General features: G+C 48.9%; 1 protein-coding gene across 4 annotated transcripts in view; it reads left to right on the forward strand.

The window, feature by feature from the left end:
- Nucleotides 1-25926, forward strand: part of CAMTA1 (calmodulin binding transcription activator 1) — an 869135-nt gene that overhangs the window by 265855 nt on the left and 577354 nt on the right. For all 4 annotated transcript variants that reach the window (XM_057695058.1, XM_057695083.1, XM_057695097.1 and 1 more), the window contains exon 4: nt 10771-10838. In XM_057695058.1, the coding sequence (XP_057551041.1) occupies nt 10771-10838 (68 nt within the window). The remainder of the gene's footprint in view (nt 1-10770; nt 10839-25926) is intronic.

A 25926-nucleotide genomic window follows, 5' to 3' on the forward strand; every position in this document is an offset into this window, starting at 1 on the left:
GATGAGTGTTGCAGTTAACACACCTCTCTTCTAAAATCTATTGCTCTAAATGTTGCTAAAAAAATACATTCAGCAATATTCTTTCTCGATAGCCTACATGGTTCACGGTCCTACAAGCTACTCAGTTTACAATGCTGGAAACTTCAGAGTGGGAGCCCCAAAGCCGCCTGCCTGCTAAGTCCAGGCACGTATTGTGCGTGAAGAGACCCGGCCAGGCGGGGATGCTGGGCAGCTGCTCTCAGCGCCAACCAGTGGGTGGTCTCCAGGGATGTGGGCCCAGAGTGGCCGGACCTTATGTTTCAAGAGAACTGGAAATCCCCGTCTCCCAGTCTTTAAATGTTGGCAAATAAACCAAATGGGAAAAATACTGTGTTCCCCAAGCAAGCACATTTTGGGTGGATTCAGCCCCTGGGCTTCCTTTGCTTTGGAGATGCCCTCGCAGCCTCACTCTCCCTTGTTTTCTCCAGCCAATTGGCTTTCGAGCCCCACTTATTCACTTTTGAAAAAACGCAACTTAGTTCCACCTTGCCCGTCCCCACTGTCATAGTTCAGGACTTCACCTTCTCCCTCCTGGGCTGTAATCACAGTCTCTGGTCAGTAGCTCCCTCTCTGCCTCGGCACCATCAGAGGGATATTTCTGAAGCACGGTTCTTTCTGTGTCTCCTCTCCACTTAACAGCTTTCCACAGCTCCCCTGGCTCTTGTGGATAAAACTCCATTCTCCTGGCGTCTTCATTCCTCCACAGTCTGCTGCCTTCCTACCCTTTCCAACTTTGGGTCCTGTTGTTCCTCATGCTCTGCAGACTCTACGACGTCATGTTACTCAGAATCTCCCAAACACATTTGCTTTTCCCACTTTCTTGTCTCTGCACATGCTGTTTCCTTTCCCTAATGCCTTTACCGTTTGTCAGCCTGGCAACCTCCTACTCATCCTTCAAGACCCAGTTTGAATACTGGCTTCTTGGCAAAACCTTGCCTTCTCTTCCCAGTATGAACACATTATTCGTGCTGCTAATTTAGCATTCATCATCTGTTTTGCAGTTGACAATAGCCTTGGATCCCGCAGCTCTGTCTGTCTTCCCAGTTGTGTTTCCCAGGACCATCACTCATATGTCTTTGTATCATTAGGGCCTCACGTAGGGCCTGGCATATAGTAGGTGCTCAATAATTCATCGAATGATTGGACCAATGAGTGGATAATGAAATGAAGGAGAGACTGGAGGAATTGCTTCTTCACTGAATCTTTCTCTGACTGTTTTTATGATAGCTCATTGTTTCTGTTCTGATTGGCACTTTGATGGTCGTAAGAATGCTTTACCACATCTAAATAACAGACAGCCAAATGAACCAGGCTTTATTTCACAAGTCTGAGCTGTTAGGAATTTACCCTGAATTGAGACTTACCATTTCATAGAAACTGCTCCAGACACCCTTGGGTCCCTGCAATCTTAATCGCCTCCACCCTCATAAATTGTCAGAGGAGAACTATGCTACCTTTCATATAAATAAAACATATAAACCATTATTCTGTATGCTGTTGTTTATCACCAGAGCTGGTCATTTCAAAAGCATGATTTGGGGTGTAGGTTTTGACTTGCGGGTGGGAACCCAGAACATCCTATAGAGGGTGTTGGGTGCTGGCCAGCTGGGCTCTCGGGAAGTACGTCAGTGGGTGGAGATAGGATGTATAAAGAGGGGACGTGGCACGCGTGGACCCAGGGTTGGAATATTTATCATGAAAGAGGAGACCCGCTAGCTTCATGCATGGGGCGTCGTGGAGAGAGCAGGTGAGGGATGCCCCTGGGAGTGGGGTACGGAATGGCTATTTATTTATTTAAATTAAGGCCAATTATTTTTTGTAAAGTGCAGTGAGCAGTGGGTTCTGGGAAAATTTCCTTCCACTGTAAACATGTTGGTTAGAAGTCATTAATATGACATTCACACATCCCTAATAAAGTACATAACACAGAGATCTGGCACCATTGAAATACCCAGAGGACATTAAGTATGAGTCTTAAAACCAAGAGTATTGGAAACAAGATATTTTTACTTCTCGTTTGGGAGTAATATAATTGCGTTTTGTGGCTCTAGCAGATGCTGGGGCCAGCTGCTGGGAGCGTCCTGCCTCTCCCCCCTCCCACCCCCACCCCCCCGCTTCTGTCCCTTACAGATAAAACCCTTGTGCAGAACTCTCATAAAAAACAAACTTTAAAAAATTATCCCTTGCTTGAAAGATCTATTTTTTTTTTTTTGGTGTGTGTGTGCAAAATATCTGAGATTGTGTAGACCACAGATGTTTTCTTTACTTGAACTCAGAATAAAAAACAAAACGTATCTCTATATAGCTTGTTGCTTTTACTTGTTTGCTTGTTGAAGTTGTCTCAATAAGCACTAAAAACCCCTCGAGAGTGACCCTTCTCTCTCACTGACATTGGACCCCCAGATCAAGAATGGACTGTCCCAGGGAGAGCCGATAGAAGGCCTGGGAGGGACCGGTCCTTTTTCTGAGGGCTGCTTCAGGGGAAACTGCTGAAGGGGAAGCCAGTTTCTCTAGGCTGGGTGATTCTGTGGGGTGTTCTCAGTGGGTGGCTCCTGGAGAGGGAATGGTAGTGACAATGAGCTCCGGCTGAGAGAGGCGGTGAATTCAGCCCCTCTGAGAATTCCGTATCCTCTTCCAAACAGGCATAACTTCCCACACACTGGAGGCAGGACACAGCTCCTCACCTCCGAGGTGGGCCAATGGGGCAGTGAGCCCTGCTTCCAAGGAAGCATGTGCTGTCGCTGCATCTTCATTCACGTCTGGGCTCCGCACCAGCCCTGTGGATGCAGAGGGCTTGGCTCCAGAAGGCATGTCGTGTTTTGCAGTCTCCTGTGATGTCTGTATCTGGAGCTGCTCTGTCCAATGTGGCAGGTAGCTGCCCAGCACTTGAAATACGGCTGCTCCAAGCTGGGACGGGCCAGAAGTGGAAAATACGCACTGGGGCTTGAAAACTTAATATGAAAAAGATTGTGAAACAGCTCATGATTCCTTTTAAAAAAATTTGTGAAATCATAATATTTTTGGACATATTGGGTTAAAATAGAAAATATATTGGAAAATATATTATTACAATTAATCTCTGTTTCTTTATATTTTTTAAAAAATGTAGCTTCTAGAAATCTTAAAACCATACCTGTGGCTTGCCTCTGTGGCTCACGTCATGTTTGTACTAGATGGCACTGCCCTGGTGCTGACGGGCCGGCCAGGTGCTGCCTTTCCGAACGTGGAGCGCTTCGCCTAGCAGAACGTTCCTGTCCGGCCTCCTCACGTAGGCTGTTGAGCCTTAAGGGTAGCTGCACCTGTATTTGTTCACCCACAGCCCCTCAGCTTGTAGCAAGAGTTGGCGCAGACGTGGGCTCTTTATGTTTGCATCCTTTAGAAGAGAAATTTGCATTCTTTCACTTAACCTCCATCTGTCAGTAGTCATCTTCAGATACAAGAACCGCTCAGGACTCCACAGTGATGTAGGGACTGAGACGCAGACCCTCCGCAGACCCTGCAAAACTAGGAAGGGAGAACCACCAAGCACATAAATGCTAGCCACAGAAAGCACTGCATGCTAGGAGTCCAGGAGTGGTGCAACCACTGCTGAGAAGGTTCCGGAAGCTGGAGTTCACTGTGGCGTGAGGCAGCAGGGAAGACTCCCTGGTAGGGGCAGACTATAAACAAGGCCAGGCAGGTTACATGGGATGCATCCGTGCATGGGGGCCGAAGTGGGAAGGGGCAGGAAGAGCCTGGCTGGCGCATTGCATTCCCACCTGCCAGTCCCGCGGGATGACCCTGAGCCTCACTGGCTCACCGTCGAGATGGGCTTGGCAGTCTTCAGTCTGACCCGTCACCTGGGGGCAGACAGGGCCAGCCCCACCTGGCAATTGGGTGGTGAGCGGCCAGCATGACTTTGGATGACAGAGAAGCAGGGCGACACGGCGTGTGACCAGGCAATGATGCCAGGCAGTCCTGCCCACTCTGTCCTTCTTGGTGGGGCTTGGTCAGTGCCTTGAGGAGGGGCCCACCTGCCTCCCTAGTCTGCAGGCACCAAATCTAATGCCAAGCAGCTATAGGGGCCTGTGGGATTCTACTACAGCCTGTTCCCTGAGACCCGCCCCATGCACACAGCATACCTTGGCAGCAGTTTTTCTATTTGAACCTCCAAAGGGCAAACTAAACATTTAAAATCTGCAAGCTGGACAGTCTTTGCTTTGGATCCTGCAGTGAATTCCTTCATCCTGACCGTCGAGTTGTTCTTCTTGACACTGATGCCGTGTTTTAAGATCCAGGAACAGAGAGACACCGGGGGAGCCAGGAAGCTGGAAGAGGCTTGCGGGCATGCGGGGTGGTCCTTTGGGTTCAGGGTTCAACCTTGTAGGAAGGGAAGGTGGCATTTTCTTCATCCTGGGCCACACCTCGCCGAACGTCTACTCTCTCTTGAGCTTTTTATTATGGTGAAATACACGTAAAATTTACCCTTAGTGGCATTTAGTGTATTCTCGACGTTATATAACCTTCACCACTGTCTAGTTCCAGACATTCTCATCCCCTCAAAAGGAGACCCCACACCCCTTAGCATCACTCCCACCGCCCTTCTTCGTCCAGCCCCCGGCAACCACCGGCCTGTCTCCTCTCTCCATGGATTTGCCTGTTTAGGACACTTCACATCAATAGGCTCATACAACATGCAGCCTTGTGTGTCTGGCTTCTTTCCTAGCATGCGTTCAAGGTTCATCTGTGTTGTAGCATGTGTTAGAACTTCATTCCTTTTTGTGACTGAACAATCTATCATGTGGAGAGACTATATTCTGCTTACCCCTCTATCAGTCTGTTGATGGATGCTTGGGGTGCTTCCACCTTTTGGCGAGTGTGGACAGTGCTGCTGTGGACATCTGTGTGCACGATTTTGCTCGAGTCCCAGTTTTCGCTTCTCTAGGGCATGCCCTCTTCTGGTTTGAGCACCCTACGAATTTCCTGGGCCAGACTTGAGTTTGAGAGGCAACAGGCAGGTGGGGAGAGGGCATCAGGCACTGGGGGTCGGGAGTCCCACGTCCCACTTGGCTGAGCCACAAACACATGACCTTGGCCAAGCCCCTCCCCTTCTCTGGGCCTCAGTTTCCTGCTCTGTGAAAATGAGATGGCCCAGATCTGGGTTTCCATCTGCCCTCCTTGGAGCCCTAGGTTGGTGGAGCTTCAGGGAAAGAGGAGGAGGTCAGACAGTTGGACGGAAGATGCTTTTATTCAAAACCTCTTCCCCTCTTCAGCTAGAGTGTTTGTCTCTTTTTGTCTGTTGGTTTGTCTGTAAGACATGTAAAGCAAATGGTTCCTGGATATATGAAACTTTTCCTGTCACTGAAGTAGACGAACCCATGAATCATACAAAGGTTTTGGGTGGAAATGAGCCTAATCCTGATGGAAGGAGAGAATCCCGCTGACGGATGCTCAGCCTGCCTCCTCCTGGTCCCCTGAAGGGAGGCGGGGCAGTGAGGTGACTCTGGCTCAGAGAGGGGAAGGAGGATGTTAGCCTGAATTGGAAAAACATGACTTTCCACACGCAGGTTTTCCTTTTCTCCCTCTGAACACATCGTAGCTGTTTTTTTTTTTTAAAGAAATTCAGATCAGTATTGGAGAGTGTGGGCCCTGGAACCATTCTGCATGGCTTTGGGTTCTGGCTCTGCAGAGTTTAGCCACGTGACCTTGGACAAGCCACTTAACGGCTCTGTGCCTCAGTTTCCCCACCTGTAAAATGGGCATGGTTCCCACTTCGTAGTTTGTTTTGAAGATTGAGATTGAGCAGTTGCTAGCCTGAGACATCACTCTGCCAATGTTAGCTGTTACGGTGGTAACGATGACACAGATGATGAAGTCCCTCTTCCCCCCCGAGGTCATTCCCCGTTGTAGCCCAGATGGCCCTCCTCTCTCTGAATTTTGATGGTTCTCACTTTGCTTCACGCTATTTAGCATCTGCTGTTCTCTGTGGTTCTTCGGGATGTGCCTAGCCATCTCCCCAGCAAGATCCTAAGCTCTGGGGCGGGGGTGAGGGGGTGGAGTGGGGGGAGGAACTGGCCCATGGTCTGCGCATCTGACGATGAGACAGATCAAGGCTGGAATAAGGGGAATGGGCTGGGCAGCACAGGTCTGGGAGTAGACAGGTGACCCAGACATGCCGCAACCAGCTGGCAGCCGGGCAGAAGCGCAGCAATGCTCCCTGGTGTTTGAGTCCAGCTCGGGGGCTTGGCCAATGTGAGCATGACAGAGGAGGGAGCCTGGGTCTGGGAATTCAGTTTCCTTTGCTTAGGCGGGGTGCTGCTAAGTGGGACGGGTGCTGCACCAGGGGCATCTGTGTGGGAGGTGTCCTTGTTACCTAGAGAGTGGAGGAGGGAGTGGCCAGTGCTCGAAGATAGTTCATAAATCGGTGTGGCTCCCCAGGGGGCGGGGGCCTCTGCTGGCTTGCACAGCAGCTCAGTAGGCCTGAGGTGACCTGCTGGGCCTGGCCACAGAGCTGACAGGAGAGTTGGCGCTGTGATAGCGTGAACGTCCCACGATTATGTTGACTTGTCTCTGTGCCGGCTGTGAGCTCTTTAAGGGCAGGCTTCATGTGGTCTTATTCACTGACTGGCCATAGTAGATGCTCAGTAAACATTTGTAGAGTAAATATTGAATGCAGTAAGTGGTCCAGGGAGTTTTTCTCCTTGCACGACAGTAGCAGTGGAGGGGGCCCTGCCGGGCTCAGGCAAGCGTTGCCTGAAGGGTGCTCACGAAGGCCTTCTTTGGGAGTCTGGGTCTTTGGGACACGGTGATGAATCTAGAGGCGTCTGGGGTGCCCTGTGCCCCCAACCTCTGGGCCATTGGGGGTCACTTAGCGCTCAGCACAGTCCTGGGCAAGGGCGCGGATCCCAGGGGTTCCAGTTGTCAGACGTCGAGCCTCCTGAAGCTCAGGTAGACGGGCTGAGGCACCCACACAGTGGCCCACTTTGCCCACTCCTGACTCCAGCCGCTGCCTGCGCTCAAGGTCATTCACTTGTTCAGTTTCATTAACGACTATTGCACATGCTAATCCATGTTCATGCGTACCTTTCACTGTAAGTTCATGCCTGTTTAATTTCTGGGAATTATCCTAAGAATAATTTCTAACCGCTGTAGATTGAAAGCTACACACTTGAATAGTGTATAATATGCAGATTGTTTCAAGACCTGGTGTTTATTATTGCTTAACTTCTGAGCTCCTTTTCTGAAAGTATTAGAAATACTTCAATCACATAATTCTTTACAAGATAACTACATTTCATGACAGGACTATTGCAATTGTTTATTTTGGAGAAGATGCTCAGAGTGTCCTGTTTACTATTCTCTCGAGATTCAAGATTTTAGTTAGCTTTGTGAGGTGAATGAATGAATGCTTTGTGCAGCTAAATGGGCACCGGTAGATAAAGGGAAGGATTGAGTCCAGCTCTGAAGAGTGATTGGCATGATACCATTCACCGTGGGATGAGGGGGTGGAGGGTGGAGGAGGGTGGGATCGATGAAGGTCCGTCCAGCAGCACTGGCCGCTTCTCAGCTGGACCGTTTGGTACCTGCTGCCTCATCAGGGGCCTCTGTAGAGCCGGCTCACACCACGTGCACCTTCTAATCATAATCATGGTAGTGATGACTGTGGGGCGTTGCTATACACCAGTCAGGGTATTAAGAATCGTTGCTCCTTATAACTCCCCGAGAGGTGGTATTATCTCAGTTTCCTGGGAAACCGAGGTCTAGACAGGATAAGTAATGTGCTCAAGATCAGACAGCATGTAAGTGGTAGAGCCAGCCCCTCAAGCCAGGTCTGTTTGCTTCCAGAGCATGTGCTCTTAACCGTGATACTGTATCACCTTCCCACAGTGACTTAGAATTAATTAAATCACTGGTAAAGGTTTATCTAGGAGCTGCGGGGTTTTACTGCTTTTAAGCGCTTGCTTCAACTATCTTAAGTAATAAACATATACAAACACAACATACTCAGGACACACACACAGACACTCATACTTAAAAAAAAAATTTTTTTTTATTGGGGTGTAGTTGCTTTGCAATATTGTGCTAGTTTCTACTGTATGGCGAAGTAGAGTTCCCTGTGCTGTACAGCACGTTCTCATTAGTTACCTATTTTATACATATTAGTGTATATATTTCAACCCCAATTTCCCAATTTGTCCCACCCCTCCACTTTCCCCCCTTCGTGTCCATACGTTTGTTCCCTACGTCTGTGTCTCTATTTCTGCCTTGCAAACTGGTTCATCTGTTACCATTTTTCTAGATTCCACGTATACACGCTAATATATATTTGTGTGTGTTTTTTTAAGGTGCTCCATTTTATTTCCTTAAGCTGGTTTTTTTATTAGTACAATATTTGTTTTTCTCTTTTTGGCTTACTTCACTCTGTATGACAGTCTCTAGACCCATCCATGTCTCTCCAAATGACCCAATTTCATTCCTTTTTATGGCTGAGTAATATTCCATTGTATATATGTACCACAGCTTCTTTATCCATTTGTCTGTCGATGGACGTTTAGGTTGCTTCCATGACCTGGCTATTGTAAATAGTGCTGCAATGAACACTGCGGTGCATGTGTGTTTTTGAATTATGGTTTTCTCTGGGTATATGCCCAGTAGTGGGATTCCTGGGCAGACACTCATACTGTTTTGTTTGTTTTTTTTAAATTTATTTATTTATTGGCTGCATTGGGTCTTTGTTGCAGTGCACAGGCTTCTCATTGTGGTGGCTTCTCTTGTTGTGGAGCATGGGCTCTAGGTGTACGGGCTTCAGTAGTTGTGCTCGCAGGCTCAGAGTGCACGCTCAGTGGTTGTAGTGCACGGGCTTAGTTGCTCCACGGCATGTGGGATCTTCCCGGACCAGGGATCGAACCTGTGTCCCCTGCATTGGCAGGCGGATTCTTAACCACTGTGCCACCAGGGAAGTCCAGACACTCATATATGCAATTTTATTTCTCTAATGCCCACTCTTTATCCCTCCCTCCTATGCACTCACCTACCCACCCACCCTTCCATCCGTCTGTCTAACAAACACTTATCAGGACATGGTGAGGTCCTGGGGTTACATTAGCGATGACATGTTCCTTGCGCGTGAGGAGTACATGGCCTACTGGAGGGTGCTCTCCATGTGAACAAGATACCAGGATGCAGTGATAAACCCTACACACTGTGGGGAGGTGCCGGGTGCCATGGGGCCGCGGAGGATGCTCAGCAAGCCCTGCCGTGAAGAGTTAGGGGGGCCAGCCGGGGGAGGTGATATCTACCTATGGTGACACCTTAGGGAGAGGAAGGAGAATATGTTCTCTCACAAGGACGAGAGAACAGTGTGCTGGTTGATCAGCTTTAGCTGCAGTCAACAATAAAAATCTATGCAACGAGGCAACTCTATTTTTGTGATAGGTTTCTGCTTCCCAGCTTCTTGGTGAAAGGTCCAGGCTTCTGGACTGAGGTGGCTTCGGCTCTGGTTACTGGTCGCTGGCTAGCTCATGGTCGTGGCTGGTTTCCACGATGATTTGAGACCCTGACCCTGACCTGGGCCTGTGACCTTCATACCATGTGGCATGGGTGGTGTTTTCTACTTTGACCTGCTCTGCTTCCCTTCTTTTTCTTCAAGGCCAAGTTTAGCGTCTGTGTGGTCACGGGTGTCCACTTCCTAATGTCCAAGCCCAGAGGAGGCTAACTGTAGAGGGAGGCTGCAGGCCTCCAGGAGGCTGGGCGTCTCCATCAGGAGCCACCCCCCAGGATCCCCATCTGCACAGAAAGTTGAGAAGGGAGGCCTATTCTCTGCATTTTTCTGGTTGTCGAGGGCGCCAGCTCCGTGCTGTATCATCACCAAGATCAAGGGAGCTGTGTACTAGTGCAACCTTAATTTAACTTACAATCCCTGCCAATTTCAGATCCGTTTGGAGCTGGAAGTGATGGGCCATGTCTTGCCTCAGAGCCCGAGCGATGACTTATGTGGAAGTCACCCACTGGCTTTTTATGGAAATTATTAATAAATCAGTAATTCCATGTGCAGTGATGTTGTTGTGTTTATAAATATTTCATGTACCTTCAGGTGCCCACATTTCCTCCATCTTTGCCTTAAACTCTGCTGACACTGCTCTTCGTTCTGAAGCGCTCCTCGAGAGATTAAGTTATCAGTAGTGGGGAAGGGTACCTCTCTCTCTGCCTCTCCTCCCTCTCTTTCTGTCTCTCTGTCTCTGTCTCTGTAAGGTGGCCTTTTCTTTTCTTCTGAGTCTTTGTGTGATGTGGCTCGGGGCTGGGGGCTCACGCTGAGAGAAGGCAGCGTTTCTTGTGACAGTGATGAAAGGTTACTCCAGCTTCAGAAGGAGACCGACTAAACTTTCCAATTCTGACCTTGCATGAGTGGAGACCTGTTGTGGGCATGTGTTTCCCCTCCTTCAAATTAATGACATTTAGAAGCTGAAATGGTGTCTGATGTTTTCCTCCCACAGAGAAATATCTTTGTCCTTGTCACCGACTCATCTTTTGAAAGCCAGTGCTTTGATTATTATGGTATGGCAGGTTGAATGGAAAGGTCTTAAAAAAAAATCAAAATAGAAACATAGTCCAAGTCTAGCGTTTCTCCACCGGAGATGGGCTCCCGGCCTCGCAAAAGAGGACAGCGGCTGGGATAGAGCAAAAAACTTTCTTACCTCTCGGGATCCAACGTGAGCTAATTGTTGCTATTATCTTTTTATTCTTCTGTTTCAGGAAATTGCAGCTTATTTAATAACATTTGAGAAACACGAAGAATGGCTAACCACATCCCCTAAGACAAGGTAATGTCCCAGCTCTCACAGTTTTTCAAATACGTACAGTAAACGGATTGATTTTCATTGATTACCTCATTTGGCCAGTCAATTCACGGGCAAGGTCAAAATGCCATGTCGTGCCTGATAGCTTGTGACATGGAGGTCTCGGTCATTGGCCTAAGACCGTGGTGGTGACTGTGATCGGATGGCTTAAAAACAGGGCAGGCGCCATCATGCACGTTGGGAATTTTAAGCTACTGGCTTGACGCTGGACCCTTCATCTGGGTGCTTGGAAAGGCTTGGCAGGCAGGACCATCAGGGGAAGTTTATTTTGGGAAAGTGTCCACCTGCCACCGATGTTCTCTCGAAACTGACTTTCTAAAAGGGAAATGACCTTAACTGTCTGCTTTTCATCTCAACATGTTTTACACACTGCAAGTCAAGTTTTTTCTTGATGGTGTTAAGAAGATCTTAACAAATCAGAGGCCACGGCTAAGTTTGCAGTTTATCATTTAGTCAATGTCCGTGAACCTGCCAACTGCCACGGACGCTGAACTAGTCTCACCACTTGGGAATGAGGGAACTGGCGAAGATTCAGCTGACTTGCTTTCTGTCGGTACAAGTGATATTATTTTGTGAAGAACTGGGACGTTGGGATTTAGGGTTGAGTTTAAAGGCAGCCTCTTCTTTCCTCCCCAGCTCTCATTTTTTCATTTTTGGTATGTTACATTCTAGAGCTTTGGAAATACACAGCCACTCTCTTCCAATTGCCACAGTTTTTCTATTAGTGGTGACAGGGCCAGGTGTTTAACAGCCTGAGCGGTGTTAGCGCTTACAGGATAACTGTGCTGTGGGTTTGAATTTGAGAGGTGGAAAGCCCAGTCTGTTCCTTTGGCCAGAAGCCCCAAATTCTCCAAGTTTGTTAACTGGAAGACCAGGGAAAGGGGTGGGGTGTGTCCTCTGCCCACTGGGCCATCAGCTTGACCTGTTCATCCTTTCTGAGCCATGGAGGAAAGATGTTTATTCAGCCTAGAAGATTCTTTAAAATATTTCTTCATGAGGATTGGGTTTTTACTGGTTAGCATCCATTAGAGGAGGATAAAAATTTTCCATTTTGAAGGAGGTTGGAGGACGTTGAGGAAAGGGAGATTAGTTCCTGAGATTTGCATCCCCCAGGTGGGGGCAGAGGTTGACTCTGATTCTTTTACCTTCCATCCTGAATGCCTCTGTAGAATGTCTTCATCTCTTCAGCCTTCTGGGTCCATGATTTCCTTTGCTATAAAATCAAATGGTTTGTATCAGTCAGCTTTTGATATGATAATGCCTTGTAAGAAACAATCTCCAAACTAAGTGACTTATAACAATAAATTTTTATTTCCTGCTCATGAGTCTACAGGGTGGCTGTGGCTTTGGGTTGGGTTCAGGACCACTGGACGTGTCTTTTTTTTTATATATAAATTTATTTATTTTTTTAAATTTTATTTATTTATTTATTATTTTTTGGGGGGTACACCAAGTTCAATCATCTGTTTTTATACACATATCCCAGTATTCTCTCCCTCCCTCGACTCCCCCCCCACCCTCCCTTGAGTCCCCCCCATCCTCCCCATCCCAGTCCTCTAAGGCATCTTCCATCCTCGAGTTGAACTCCCTTTGTTATACAACAACTTCCCACTGGCTATTTATTTTACAGTTGGTAGTATATATATGTGTGTGTTACTCTCTTGCTTCATCTCAGCTTCCCTTTCACCCCCTGCCCCCTCCCAAACCTCGAGTTCTCCAGTCCATTCTCTGCATCTGTGTGCTTATTCTTGTCACTGAGTTCATCAGTACCATTTTTAGATTCCGTATATGTGAGTTAGCGTACAATATTTGTCTTTCTCTTTCTGACTTACTTCACTCTGTATGACAGACTGTAGGTCTATCCACCTCATGACATATAGCTCCATCTCATCCCTTTTTATAGCTGAGTAATATTCCATTGTATATATATGCCACATCTTCTTTATCCATTCATTTGTTGATGGGCATTTAGGTTGCTTCCATGTCCTGGCTATTGTAAACAGTGCTGCAATAAACATTATAGTACATGTTTCTTTTGGGATTATGGTTTTCTTTGGGTATATGCCCAGGAGTGGGATTGCTGGATCATATGGTAGTTCTATTTGTAGTTTTTTAAGGAACCTCCAAACTGTTTTCCATAGTGGCTGTACCAACTTACATTCCCACCAACAGTGCAGGAGAGTTCCCTTTTCTCCACACCCTCTCCAACATTTGTTGTTTCCAGATTTTGTGATGATGGCCATTCTGATTGGTGTGAGGTGATACCTCATTATGGCTTTGACTTGCATTTCTCTGATGATGAGTGATGTTGAGCATCTTTTCATGTGTTTGTTGGCCATCTGTATGCCTTCTTTGGAGAAATGTCTGTTTAGGTCTTCCTCCCATTTGTGGATTGGGTTATTTGCTTTTTTGATGTTAAGCTGCATGAGCTGCTTGTATATTTTGGAGGTTAATCCTTTGTCCGTTGTTTCATAGGCAATTATTTTTTCCCATTCTGAGGGTTGCCTTCTAGTCTTGTTTATGGTTTCTTTTGCTGTGCAAAAGCTTTTAAGTTTCATGAGGTCCCATTTGTTTATTCTTGATTTTATCTCCATGATTTCAGGAGATGGGTCCAAAAGGATCTTGCTTTGATGTATGTCATAGAGTGTTCTGCCTATGTTTTCCTCTAGGAGTTTTATAGTGTCTCGCCTTACATGTAGGTCTTTAATCCATTTGGTGTTTATTTTTGTGTATGGTGTTAGGAAGTATTCTAATTTCATTCTTTTACATGTTGCTGTCCAATTTTCCCAGCACCACTTGTTGAAGAGGCTGTCTTTTTTCCATTGTATATTCGTGCCTCCTTTGTCAAAGATAAGGTGCCCATATGTGCTTGGGCTTACTTCTGAGTTCTCTATTCTATTCCATTGATCTTCCTTTCTATTTTTGTGCCAGCACCATACTGTCTTGATCACTATGGCCTTGTAGTATAGTTTGAAGTCAGGGAGCCTGATTCCACCAACTCCATTTTTCCTTCTCAAGATTGCTTTGGCTATTCGGGGTCTTTTGCATTTCCATACAAATCGTAAGATTTCTTGCTCTAGTTCTGTGAAAAATGCCATTGGTAATTTGATCGGGATTGCATTGAATCTGTAAATTGCTTTGGGTAGTACAGTCATTTTCACGATGTTGATTCTTCCAGTCCAGGAACATGGTATGTCCCTCCATCTGTTTGTGTCGTCTTTGATTTATAAATTTATTTATTTATTTATTTTATTGGCTGTGTTGGTCTTTTTTCCTGTGCACGGGCTTTCCTTTTTTTTTTAGTTGCGGTGAGTGTGGGCTGCTCTTTGCTGTGGTGCGCAGGCTCCTCATTGCCATGGCTTCTCTTGTTGTGGAGCACGGGCTCTAGGCGCTTGGGCTTCAGTAGTTGCAGCACATGGGCTCAATAGTTGTGGCTCATGGGCTCTAAAGCACAGGCTCAATAGTTGTGGCGCATGGGCTTAGTTGCTCTGCGGCATCTGGGATCTTCCTGGAGCAGGGATTGAACCCATGTCCCCTGCATTGGCAGGCGGATTCTCAACCACTGCGCCACCTAGGAAGCCCCTGGACATGTCGTTTTGTTGTAGGATCCAGGCTGAGGAAGCCTTCCCCCACTACGCCCCCCACTCCTTCCCTGTCTGGGACATCTGGTTCTCATGGAGGATGGCAGAGCCTTAAAAGCCCAAGGCAATCCATACAGGGACAATGAAAACCTCTGGGTATGACACTGGATGTGGCATTAGATGTCACACCTGCTCACAAATCCATTAGCCAAAGCAATTCCTGTGGCCAAGCCCAATAAGAATGAGGCCAAGAAGGACATTCTTTGCTAGAGTGGGGTCGGGGTCGGGGTGGTGAGAGTGAATGGTGATGCAGTCTACTGTTTGGTGAACACAGCTGTGTCCTGTACCAGGGAAAGCCTGGAAAGCCTGGCATGCTCATCTGTTCTTTCTTCTGGGGACATCTTCTTCAGGGGCAGTGGTTCCCAAACTTGAGTAGACATCACAATCAGCTGGAGGGTCTGTTAAGCAACGTGCTGGACCCCGCCCCCAGTTTCTGATTCAGTGTGTCTGGTGTGGGGCCTGAGCATCTGTTATGTCTAGGCCGTTCCCAGGTGATGGGATGCGGCTGGCCTGGGACCCCCCTTGGAGAACTGCTGTCCTAGTTTCTTTGGGTGGAAGGGAGTCTGTCTGATTTCTGCCTCTGCACCGTTTACTGACCCCACAGCGGTTCTCATCCCGAGCTGCCTCCAGCCTCTCCACAGGCTCTCCACTCCTCGGCAAAACACTCCTCGAATCTAAGTGGAAGGAAAGAGCTTCTCTTTAGCTGGAGAGTGAGATCCTCTGGAACTCATCCCGGGCAGACATCTGATTTCAGATATGCAGACATGTGTCCTGCTTCAGCTGGCCTCTGCCTGCACAACAAGCCTGGGGTTCTGCCTCGCGTTTCAGTCTGAATTCAGGTTTCCGTTGAGAAGCAAACGTCACTCATGGTCATGCCTGACTCACTTGACTTTTCAGAGTATAAATAGCGCCAGGAGACTTCCCGTCCCGAGGTGCCAGGAGCGCGCCTGGCAGCCGAGAAGGCGTGTGGGTTTCAATATTGACAAATCCGGGTTCGAGCCTTGGCCCTGTCACTCAATAGCTTTGTGACTTTAGGAAAGTTATTTCAGCTCCTTTCAAAGCTCTGCTTTTTCTTCTTCACGCATGAAACAGAGGTCAGTGTTGATTCTGTCCTCAGTGGGTCACGATGAGAATTGAATGAGATAATATTTGTGATCTCGCTTCGCGTGCTGTGAGGGTCCGTGTCCCAGCACGTCTGCAAGGGGCCATCCCTAGGCCTCCTGGAGCCTTTGATTTCAGGACGCATCTGCCACAACCTCTCCAGGCTTTGGAAGGACGGATTTCTTTCCTAAAGGTGGAGGGTGAAGACAGAACGTTTCCTATTAGTATTATAATATCCAATCCGTGTTTACACTTGAAAGCTTCTTGTCCCAGGAGGGGGATAAGTTGCTGTGGTTGTTCAAGGACCTTCCTAAATTAGTCGTTGAGTTTGGCTCTCCCCTCCCCCCACCCCCGGATTGAAATTAATTGGTGCAGTTAACTGCTGAGTTCATGCAGACTGGCCTCCTGGTATTAAGGAATTAATGACACCAATCCTCTGCTGAAGGAGGAGGCAATACAACTTCTGTTTGCTGCCGCCACCGCCGCCACTGCTAATTTCATTTTAGAAAATTAATAAAAATGAATTACACCTCTGACATTTATAGAGTTTCCTAATAAAATGATACATTGTTTGCGTGGAGGAATCCCTATTAAATTAATTGTTGTAATCAGTTCACATATAGATGTTGGTATAGGAGCTGCACAGGGACCCACGCTGCGTTTCTGTGGTTTGCCGATCGCTGGCGGTTATAAATAGAGCCCTTGCTCAGATCCTGCCCTAATTACAGAGAAGGTCCCGGGAGCCTCACTCACCTGTTTAATAATGAGGTGTGCTACAAGGAGGATCCCAGGGTTAGGGGGCCCCGGGGGCGGCAGCGGCGCCACGACAGGGCTCCCTGCGGGTTGTTGAAACAGCCCGAATTGTGTTATCAGCAACTGGGACCTTCTGGAAGCGGCAGCTTGAAAAATCACCCTTCAGGACGTCTTTATTTGGCCCTTGCTGTGTGCCCAGCAGTGTAATAATACCACTGGGAGACCCCAGGGGACTCCACACTCCCCACCCCACCAGGAGAATTTAGAATCTCGGCATCAAGAGCTTCCGCCCTCCATCTAGAACGTTCTTCCAGCTCCTCCTTCTGGCCTTGGTTCTTTGTCACTTTCTCCGCGAGGCCCTCCCTGAACACAGGATTTAAAATCGTATCCCCTGCCATCCAGCTGGAATCCCTTTCCTCTTTCTCTGTTTTCTGTTTCTCTGGAGCGCTTATCGCTGTCTGACACACTGTGTAGTTTCCCCTTTTTATTTGTTTAATTCACTTATTCATTATCTGACCTCTTCCCCAAAGTGAAAGTACCACAAGGAGAGGGACTTTCCGCCCGGCTTGGTCAAGGGGTCTCCCCAGTGCCCGCAGTGCTGTTGGACACATGGTGGGCGCTCCGTGAACATCCGTGAAATGAATGAGAGCGTGAGCCCGAGGGCTTGAAGGGGGAGACCTGGGTTGACTCTAGTATTGTCTTGTATAGGTTGCTCTTATACTGTGCTCTGGGGTTCTTCCGTGGGCTTTTAAGTCCTTTCGACAGCTCTGCCAAGCAATGAGATGCAGAGAGGGTGTGTTATCTGTCCAGGATTGCACAGCAAATGTTAGAACTGGTATTTGAGCCCAGGATTATCTTATTGCAAAGCCCGCAATCTTAGCTTGGTTGCGACACCTCTGCTGGTGTGGGATTTGAAGGTGGCCCTGCAAATTGTTCCACTATTTTTCCTACCTCCCATCTCCATGAATTCTCAACCACCCGGGAGACCCAGCCTCCCCTTGCTGGTGAGCTTGGCTGTGGCTTCCTGTGCTGGCCTCTGGAGTTGATTTAGCCCCGAGTTGCAGACAGTGTGGGGAAGCACATACTCCCCTGTAGGGCAGAGAGTAGAGCCCGGCAGAGCACAGGCAGGTGGGCTGCAAAATTTAGCGTTCCCAGTAATTTATTTCTTCTCTCCTGGGAAACATACAACCTTCTTTGGAAGCCGGGGACACACAAAGCTCAAGATAGAATTGAAAACTCTTCCTTCCCAGGAATCGTGTGTATATCAGTTAGAAGGAGGCTGGAAAATACTATTAATTATCTAATTAATTAATTAGATTTATATAGATAGCACCTTAACACTGAAACACTAAAAGTGTAATAATAGAATTTTCCTGTAATGAACACTAAGTGCTTCTTGGTCAATAAGCAGTAAAACAGCCAAGTAGAGGGAGGGGTCTGGAAGGAAAGGAGAAGAAAAGTGAGACCTGAGTTTCAAGAAGACCCAAGGGACTCAGTGGGAGACCCACCCCTGCTCTCCCGGCTCTTGGGACCCTGTAGGTCCATTGCTTCTTCTGCTCTGGACCTTCACCTTCCCCACTCTGGTGGTGGGACCAAGTCTTGGGTCTTCTGCTCTTTCCTGCAAAGTTCTGCCTCCCAGGACTCCAAGAGCTCCAGGGTTTGACTAGTAACTCTCTGTGGACCTTCCCCAAGTCTGAACCTCTTTCCTGGGCACCTGGATGTCATATTATTATCCCAAATTCATCATCTTTCCACTTCCTCCTGCCCTCACTTCTGCTCTGTTTCCGTTCTCTGATTTCCCTCGTTCTCAGAAAAGCCACCTCATCTTAAAGGCTCCAGAGCTCACAGCTCGTCCTCCTTCATGGCTCCTCTTTCTCTTTCATCCCCTGAATGGAATTAGTCACTGGTTCTACCAGGGTTTCAAACTGCAATTCACCTCCTTACTTTCCTGTGTCCCCCAGGTTCGGTCCTTGCCACCAGCATCATGCTTGGGTTATTAAACAGCTCTGACAGCTTTGCTCTCCAGGCTGGACTCCTTTCCTCCTGCTGGTTTCCCTAAAATGCTCCTTTTGTTACATCACTGTTCTCCTTGAAAACCTTAGCGACTTCCTATGGGATGAAGTCCAGTGTTGTGTTCAAGGTCCTTATTCTGCCTCAGTCTCCCTTTCCCAGTCTTCTTCTTTGACTCGTGCAGCGTAACCCCTGCAGTTAGGGAGCTGCTTACTGCTCTCCAAAGGCCACTGACCTCCCCTCGAATGTCCCACGTCCCGCCCAATCTGCCCATCCTCCGGATCTGACCTCTTCCTGGGAGCCCCCCACACACGCCAACTCATCGGGAGCCCCCTTCGCTGTCAGATTCTGCAGCCTACATTCTTTGACATCAATTTTTGACAATTTAGTGACCATAAGTGTGGAAGTCTTGCCTTCCCGTGGGGACAGCGAGCTCCCCACGGGCAGGGCTGTGCCGCATCTGTGGTCTCTGCAGGGCTTGTGCACAGAGGAGCAGGAGATTTGACGGGGTGCACAGGGGTGTGTGGGCTCGTGACGGAGCAGCAGGCTCGCACCTGCGCAGACCAGCAGAGAGGGGCTGGGCGGTGGGCCTGGGGGAAGCAGAGCGCACCAGCCAGAAAGCCAACCTCACCAGGCCCCACGCGGGTCGCTGTGCAGGTGGGGCTGCTTTGGCCAGGCCCTCTGTAAGTGGCACACAGGAGTGACCTGCTGGCCACCGCCAGGGCTTCTGCTCCTTGGGACAGTTACAGGACTTTTCTAAGGAAGCCCCTATTCCTGGGGAGCGACCAGAATAGAATTGCATGAATCATGTGGAGATCCCATCTGGAGGATTAAAAGTTCCCAGAACTAGAAAGGAAGGGCGTTCAGCATGGATGAACTTTGAGGACATTGTGCTCAGTGAGATAAGCCAGCCACAAGGGGGTGAATAGCATATGATTCCGTTTATATGAGGTGCTGAGAGCAGTCAGATTAATGGAGGCGGGGAGTAGAGTGGTTATTGCCAGGGGCTGGGGGGTGGGGAGGGGAGTTAGTGTTTGATGGGACAGAGTTTCCGTTTTGGAAGATGAGAAAGTTCTGGAGATGGATGATGGTGAGAGCTGTGCAACAATGTGAATGGACTTAATGCCAGCGAACAGCACACGTAAAAGTGGAAAATTTTATGTTATATCTATTTTACGACAATTAAAAGAAAAAGATTCCCAGAGCTGCTTCTGTAGCTGCGTCTAGTCAGGCAGAGCTAAGGGTTGGGGATTGGTCGTGTGTGTGTGTGTGTGTGTGTGTGTGTGTGTGTGTGTGTGTGTTGGGTGCTATGCTATCGGCGGGAACAGTTTGGGAGGGAGCTTTATACCTAAATCATTTCAGGGACTCTGTCCTTTGGAACTGCAAAGGAAGAAATACACTAGGTCGGCAATGATTTCAATGTGGTGACCTTTGCATTCTGCTGAATTGGGGAACCTGCTATCAAATTAACATAACGATGTGTCATGTTACATCCATTTCAGCATTTCCTAGCGCACTGAGCAAATTCTTGACGAAGTCCAAACTATTATCATTAACCAAAGAGCAAAAGCAGCAGCGGGTGGCGGCCGCTGGCTCGGGGCTCACGAGAAGCCCCGGCTGCCCGGGGGCACCCTGCAAGGCATGAGCCTCGGGGGTCCTGTGGTTGGGATGCATTTCTGGGTGAGGCCGGGAATGAGCCATGACCTGGATCCTGATGAAGTGGGTGGTGTCTTGCCGGTGGTGGGGAAATCCCCAGCCTCCGTATCAAAGTGGGTCTGCCCCAGATTCAGGTGCATTTTCCAGAATCACAGAATGCAGAGTGTCAAAGGGGAGGAGCCGGAGGAGGCGGTGCCCAGGAAGGGGGCCAAGGCAGGTGCCCTGGCTGCCGGGAACCCTGGTCCGCGGTGCCCCGGGGAGCAGACCCCGCTGGCTTCAGGTTTTCGGCTGCGCAGCCTTAAGTGGCTGCCCTTTTTGCAGGTGGGCACGGGGAGTGTGTCACACTCACGGGTTCGTGTGTCCTCTCCTGTTGTACCAGCTTTCATCACCTGCCTCCTCACTTCCTGGAGCCAGGAGTGCAAGCCCAGGGCCTCCTTCCTGGGAGGGAGCCGAGAGAGGGGAGTGGGTGTTTGTGTCTCATATCTCGCTGCCAGCTTCTGGCTCCAACCTCCACTTTCTTTTACTCTTTTTATTTTTATCACAAATATCCGTGCACATAGTTTAATCAGGCAAATGGTTCTAAAAGGCTTGTAAGAAGAAATGGCAGCCCTCTGCCCTGCCGCTCAGTCCCATCCGCCAAGAGTGCCCACTGTCAATTCTTTTCATTCTGATATTACCTCTCGACTTTTCAATCTGTTTTTTCTGCTATTTCTTGATTTGCAGTTTTAGACATTATCTTCTGACTTCGCCGAATTCTAAAGGAGGATCTGTTCTCTCACGCTGCCCTTTCCTCTGCTTGCTGTACCTGGGGGGAGGGCTTGTCAATGGAGGCAGCCAGCTTCCGGCGAGGGGGATTTCTGAGAGTCTGCATCTCCAGATGCCAACGTCTGGAGATGCCATTCAGGCTCTCCGGAGAAGGAGCTGTCCGTGGCTGCGGGGTGGTTTGGGAACCAGGTGGGGAGGGGACTTGGAATTTCACCATTAATTAATGAATTCTCCTGGCTTACATCCGTGTCTCTCCTCTGCTGTCTCCAAGTTTGGAGTCTTTAGGGTCCCTTTCTGCAGGAAGATCGTGTCTCCTATGGGGGCAGAGGCCGGGTGGGGTGCATCGGGCCTGGGGAGGGTCCGACTGTTCCCTGCACAGGTCTGCAGCCTCTGCCTCCCTCCCTCTCACCCTCTCCGAGTCTCTGCTTTTCCGGCACCTGATGCTTCCTGTCCATGGGTCTTTCCAGGGTTCTGCAGGCGAATTGGCTTGCTTTCCTGGTGCCCCCTCAAGGGCACATGGGTTTTTGCTTCTACTCTGCCAAGTCAGTTACCAACCGTGCGTCTGCCGTCCGTCCGTCCGTCCATCTCTCTAGAATGTGTTGACATCCCTGACACCCTCCTGTCTCCATTCTCCCTTGCTCTGTGCTGGTGGGTTTATACCCGTGGTCATCCCTCTGCTGTCATTGGGTCAGAGGCGCGATGCTCAGTCTTTCATGTCGAGGGAGCCTGTCCTGCTCGCTGGCCGCTGCCCAGCCCTTCTGACCGGGACCCGGTCCCTCTTTTCTCTTCCTCACTCCCTTTCTTAGGCTCACTCTCCATCTTTCTTGCTGTTTCACTCTCTTGCTTTTTTCTCTTTCTCTCCTTTTTAGTCTGTAGAAAGAAACGCCTCACAGTACAGTTTTGAGGTTTCTAAATGCACAGCCGCTCAGGGCCCAGGAAGCCCTGTGGCTGAGACGTGCGGGCTTCTTGGGTGCAGGGAGGTGGCCCCGGAGGCCAGCAGCCCCAGTGACACCACACCCTCTTCAATGCAGCACCCCTGGCCCAGAGCCTTTCCTGGTGTTGGCACAAGGGGAGTGGCCTCTCCCAGGCAGAATTTCCAGCATCCTGGGGGCTGCCAGGGCCAGCCAGGATGCCACGCAAGTCACCTGACAATGGCATCTCGAGGCCTTTTGTGTCTACCTGGCTATGAAGGTGGCTTCCATGATTGTCCAAGTCTCTAGCCAGGGTGCTTCACATCAGGGCACCTGTGATGCAAGTTGGGGTTCCAGACACCCTTCCTGGAGACGCTTATCCCGGGGGACGCCTGCTGGCATCTCTAAGCAGGACAACATGGCAGCAAAGACTATTTCTGAGAATGAAGTAGTACTGGCCTGGTGCTCACACAAATGCGTAGGCATTTACCTACCCTGTCAAGGTCCGTTGACTGTACTCTTGTTTTCTTTCTGCTGCTGGCCAGTTTATTCTTAGCATCTTCACTCCCCTCTCCTGAATTTGGAAAATTAGGGTTGTCTGGTCTTTCTGTCATTGGTCCAGATTGGTATCTGTGGTATTTCCTCTGGATCAATTCTAATCTAATAAATCAATGTTGGCTGTGGGGAGAGAGGGCTGCCTGCGTGCCTGGCGACGTCGCAAGGTTGGAAGGCGTGTTTTCGGAACAGACCACTTTCTGCAATTCATCATTTTCTGTGTAATGAGTAATCCTCAAATCAGCTGGATATTCTGGGCTGGAGATTTTCCCACTGTTCTCAATCTGGCTAAGAGGTAGTATTATCTTTGCTATTCTTAGATTTTCTAGTCTATTATTATGGGGCTTTAAAAAAATTCAAAAGAAGCCAAAAACAAAGGAAGGAAATCTCTCCTGGTTCTCCAGCTCATACCCCACTTTCCACATGAGCGTTGGCTTTGTATGGTGTGTGTTTATATACATACACACATGTATAAATGCACAATACATCTATGTGCACAGACACGCATACACAAGTACAAGTACATGTACTTACAACACACACACGGACACACACACGGACACATATGTGCACACAACACTCATACACGTATTCACAAACACGATATACACATGTACACGTACACACATATACATAAGTACACATGTACAAATACATGACAGCCCCCCCCCCCACGTGCACACATGACACACACGTTGCCACTTCAGTCACTTTTCTCTCTCTCTCTCCCAGTTTTACTGAGTTATGGTTGCTGCGCGGCACTGCCTGAGCGTGAGGTGCGCAGCGTAAGGATGTGGTTTACCTGCATCATGAAGGGATTATCATCGTGAACGTCCTTCATCTCAAGCAGATACAAAATTAAAGAAAAGAAAAAAATGTTTTCTCGTGATGATAACTCAGGACTTTCAGCAGTTGTCACATATGACATACAGTAGTGTTAACTGTAGGTACCATGTTTTACATCATGTCCCTAGTACCTATTTACCTTATCACTGGGCGTTTGTGCCTTCTGGCCCCCTGCATTTAATTCCCCCCGCCCCCAACTCGCCACCTCTGGGAACCACACATTGGGTCTTGTTTTCTATGAGTTTGTTTTTGAAGTAGAATTGTTTTGAAGTAGAAACAAACTACGTTTGTTCCTGTTACACGACACTGTGATTCAATATTTCTGTACATGTCGAACTGGTCACCACGATAAGTCTAGTACTATGCATACGTCACCATACAAAGATATTAAGTAACTATGGACCACATTCCCAACACTGCACCTTTCATATGTGTTTTGTAAGAAAAAGGTTTCTGGGAAAAATTTCCTTCCTTTCATTCAATGATTTAATGAGATGAAACATTGGAACGTTTTGGGTGGAGGAAAATTTCTAGGAGAGAGGAATTCTTCTGTCCAGCAGCCCTGACCTCAGCTGCTAGGGAACTTCCGGTCGATTCAGCCGTGTAGTTTGAGGTGACTCTGGGGGGCCAGAGCAGAGCCTGAGTCTGGGACTGGGGCAGCTGCGTGCCGGGCAGAGGGTCCTGGCTGTGCTGCGGACAGGGGACCGGCCCAGGTGCAATTCCCATCACTGCCCTTAACAAGATCTGCAGGAATTTGGGACCATTTTCTTTTTCCCTGAGAACTCTTTGGGCACAGTAACTTTTTGACTGTGGTGGAATTGGATTTGTACCTCAGAGGGCAGCTGGCCCTTAGGCTGAAATGTCAGGGAGATCAGAGCACTGCCAGGTTTGAGGGGAAAGTTGTAGAGAAAGGCGATGGAATTAGGGAAGGCACCAAGCGAGCAACGACGGAGAAGTGAGAGCAGAGGAGACTCGCCACCTCCCCGCCGGAGCACGGCCTGCCCCGGAGAGTGTGCCGTTTCCACACATACACACGCACAGCCTCGGCGCTCCTGCCTCAGTGTCACAGGCTCTGTAGTTAATTGAGTCCACCGACTTTGGGAGGTGCTGCCCCGGACCTGGGGGTCGGCGGCGCTCTGTTGGGGGAGGGCGCATTGTCTTCTCCCATGGGGTTGCCAGTAAGCCTTTCCTCCTGAATCAAATCGTGACCTCTTGAGCCGCTGGTCTGCTCTGTTCTGTTTATCCAGTGGACACTTCCTGGTTGCTCGCGGTGTGCCAGGCACTGTGCTCGGCTTTGGGGGTGGGGCCGTGAACCAGAAGGCAGTTTACAATGAAGGTGATGCTGACGGGGGGGCGCAAGGACCCCCAGCGGCGAGAGGCCGCTCTCAGCAGGCGGGGTGGGAGGGCAGGGGACGGTCAGGCTGCCTTCCTGAGGTGCCGAGCTTTGGACAGAGACTCGAAGCATGAGTGTGAGTGTGTGTGCGTGCGTGTATGCGTGTGTGTTGGGGGTGGAAGGAAAACATGTTGTTCCCGGCTGTGCTGGAGGAGCCTGTGCAGATCTGGACAGGAAGGCGGCAGGAGAGGGTGGGCGTTGACAGGAGGTCCTCGCAGCCCAGGTAGGGAAGGTGCGGAGAAGCAGGTGGGGGTGAGGTTAGAGACAGCCGTGGAAACTAAGCTAATGGTTTGGGGACAATGCTGGACAGGGGGGACACGCACTGGAGGGTTTTGAGTGGGGCAGTTAAATGAGCAGGTGTGAGGACAGCCCTGTCCTGGTGGCCCTGGAGGTGAAGCTTTGACCAGAAGGACAAGAATGGAAGGACAGAGAGACAGGAGGGCGCAGATACCCACTTTAGAGATGGGAAGACGGAGGCTCCATCTACTGGACGGTACCTGCAAATTTTACTGCGGGACAGAGTTTTGAGTTTGGAGAGTCAGAAGAACTCTCAGTGAGCCAGGCTCCCTGGTGAGCTGGGTCCTCAGCGGCTCAAAGCTCAAAGCTTTGGTTCCTCCTGAATGTCAACTGCCCAGCATTTAGCTGACGTCACCCCCTCCAGACCCATCCCTCTGTCCCCTCGCACTCTGTTCTCCCATCTCAGTCCCTCCTGCTCACCGTGGGGTCCTGACCAAGGCTTTGGGGGAGGAAGGGACCTCCAGGGCGAGGGGACCTCCTGGCTGGGATGGCTTCACATCACAGTCCATCTACGTACGTGCAAGAAAAATATCGACGACGTTGGTGGTGGTGATGGATGACAGGAGAACGCACGGGAGAAATATCCTCCTGCAATAATTACCAGCTTTGAGCTCTTTTTTGGCTGTGGTGCAGAGTTCCAAGGTGAGAACAAAGTCTCTCCCTTCACCTCATGACTGAGTAGTTTGGGTCTGGCTCTTGGAGAAAAATCCCACCCTTAACCCCATGTACCCCATCAGCGTCTGTCTGGAATTATCCGAAGTTACGCCATTTCTCTGGTGTTTAATTTCCTTCTCCAGTGCCAGAGGGTCTGCAAGGATACGTCAGAGTTTTGCAGTTTATTAATTTTGCATTAAACAATTAATAGTAAAGTTAATTGATGAATTATTCAATTTTCAGGTAAAATGGGACAATAAATATTCATAACTTATTTTATTAAGGGAATTTCCATTTCCTATGTCATTAAATCTAGATTAACGAAGGCTGATTTTAAATGAAGATTGAAAACAATTGTGCTTTGGAATTAATTTACTAAGTTAAGGTCATTGCTTTGTGAGTTTACCCCCTGCCAGAAAGTTAGGGCTTTGTCATCTGGGTAAGTGTCTGAATTCACAGAAGTAACATTG

Source organism: Hippopotamus amphibius, chromosome 1, assembly GCF_030028045.1.
Source record: "Hippopotamus amphibius kiboko isolate mHipAmp2 chromosome 1, mHipAmp2.hap2, whole genome shotgun sequence".
NCBI lineage: Eukaryota > Metazoa > Chordata > Mammalia > Artiodactyla > Hippopotamidae > Hippopotamus > Hippopotamus amphibius.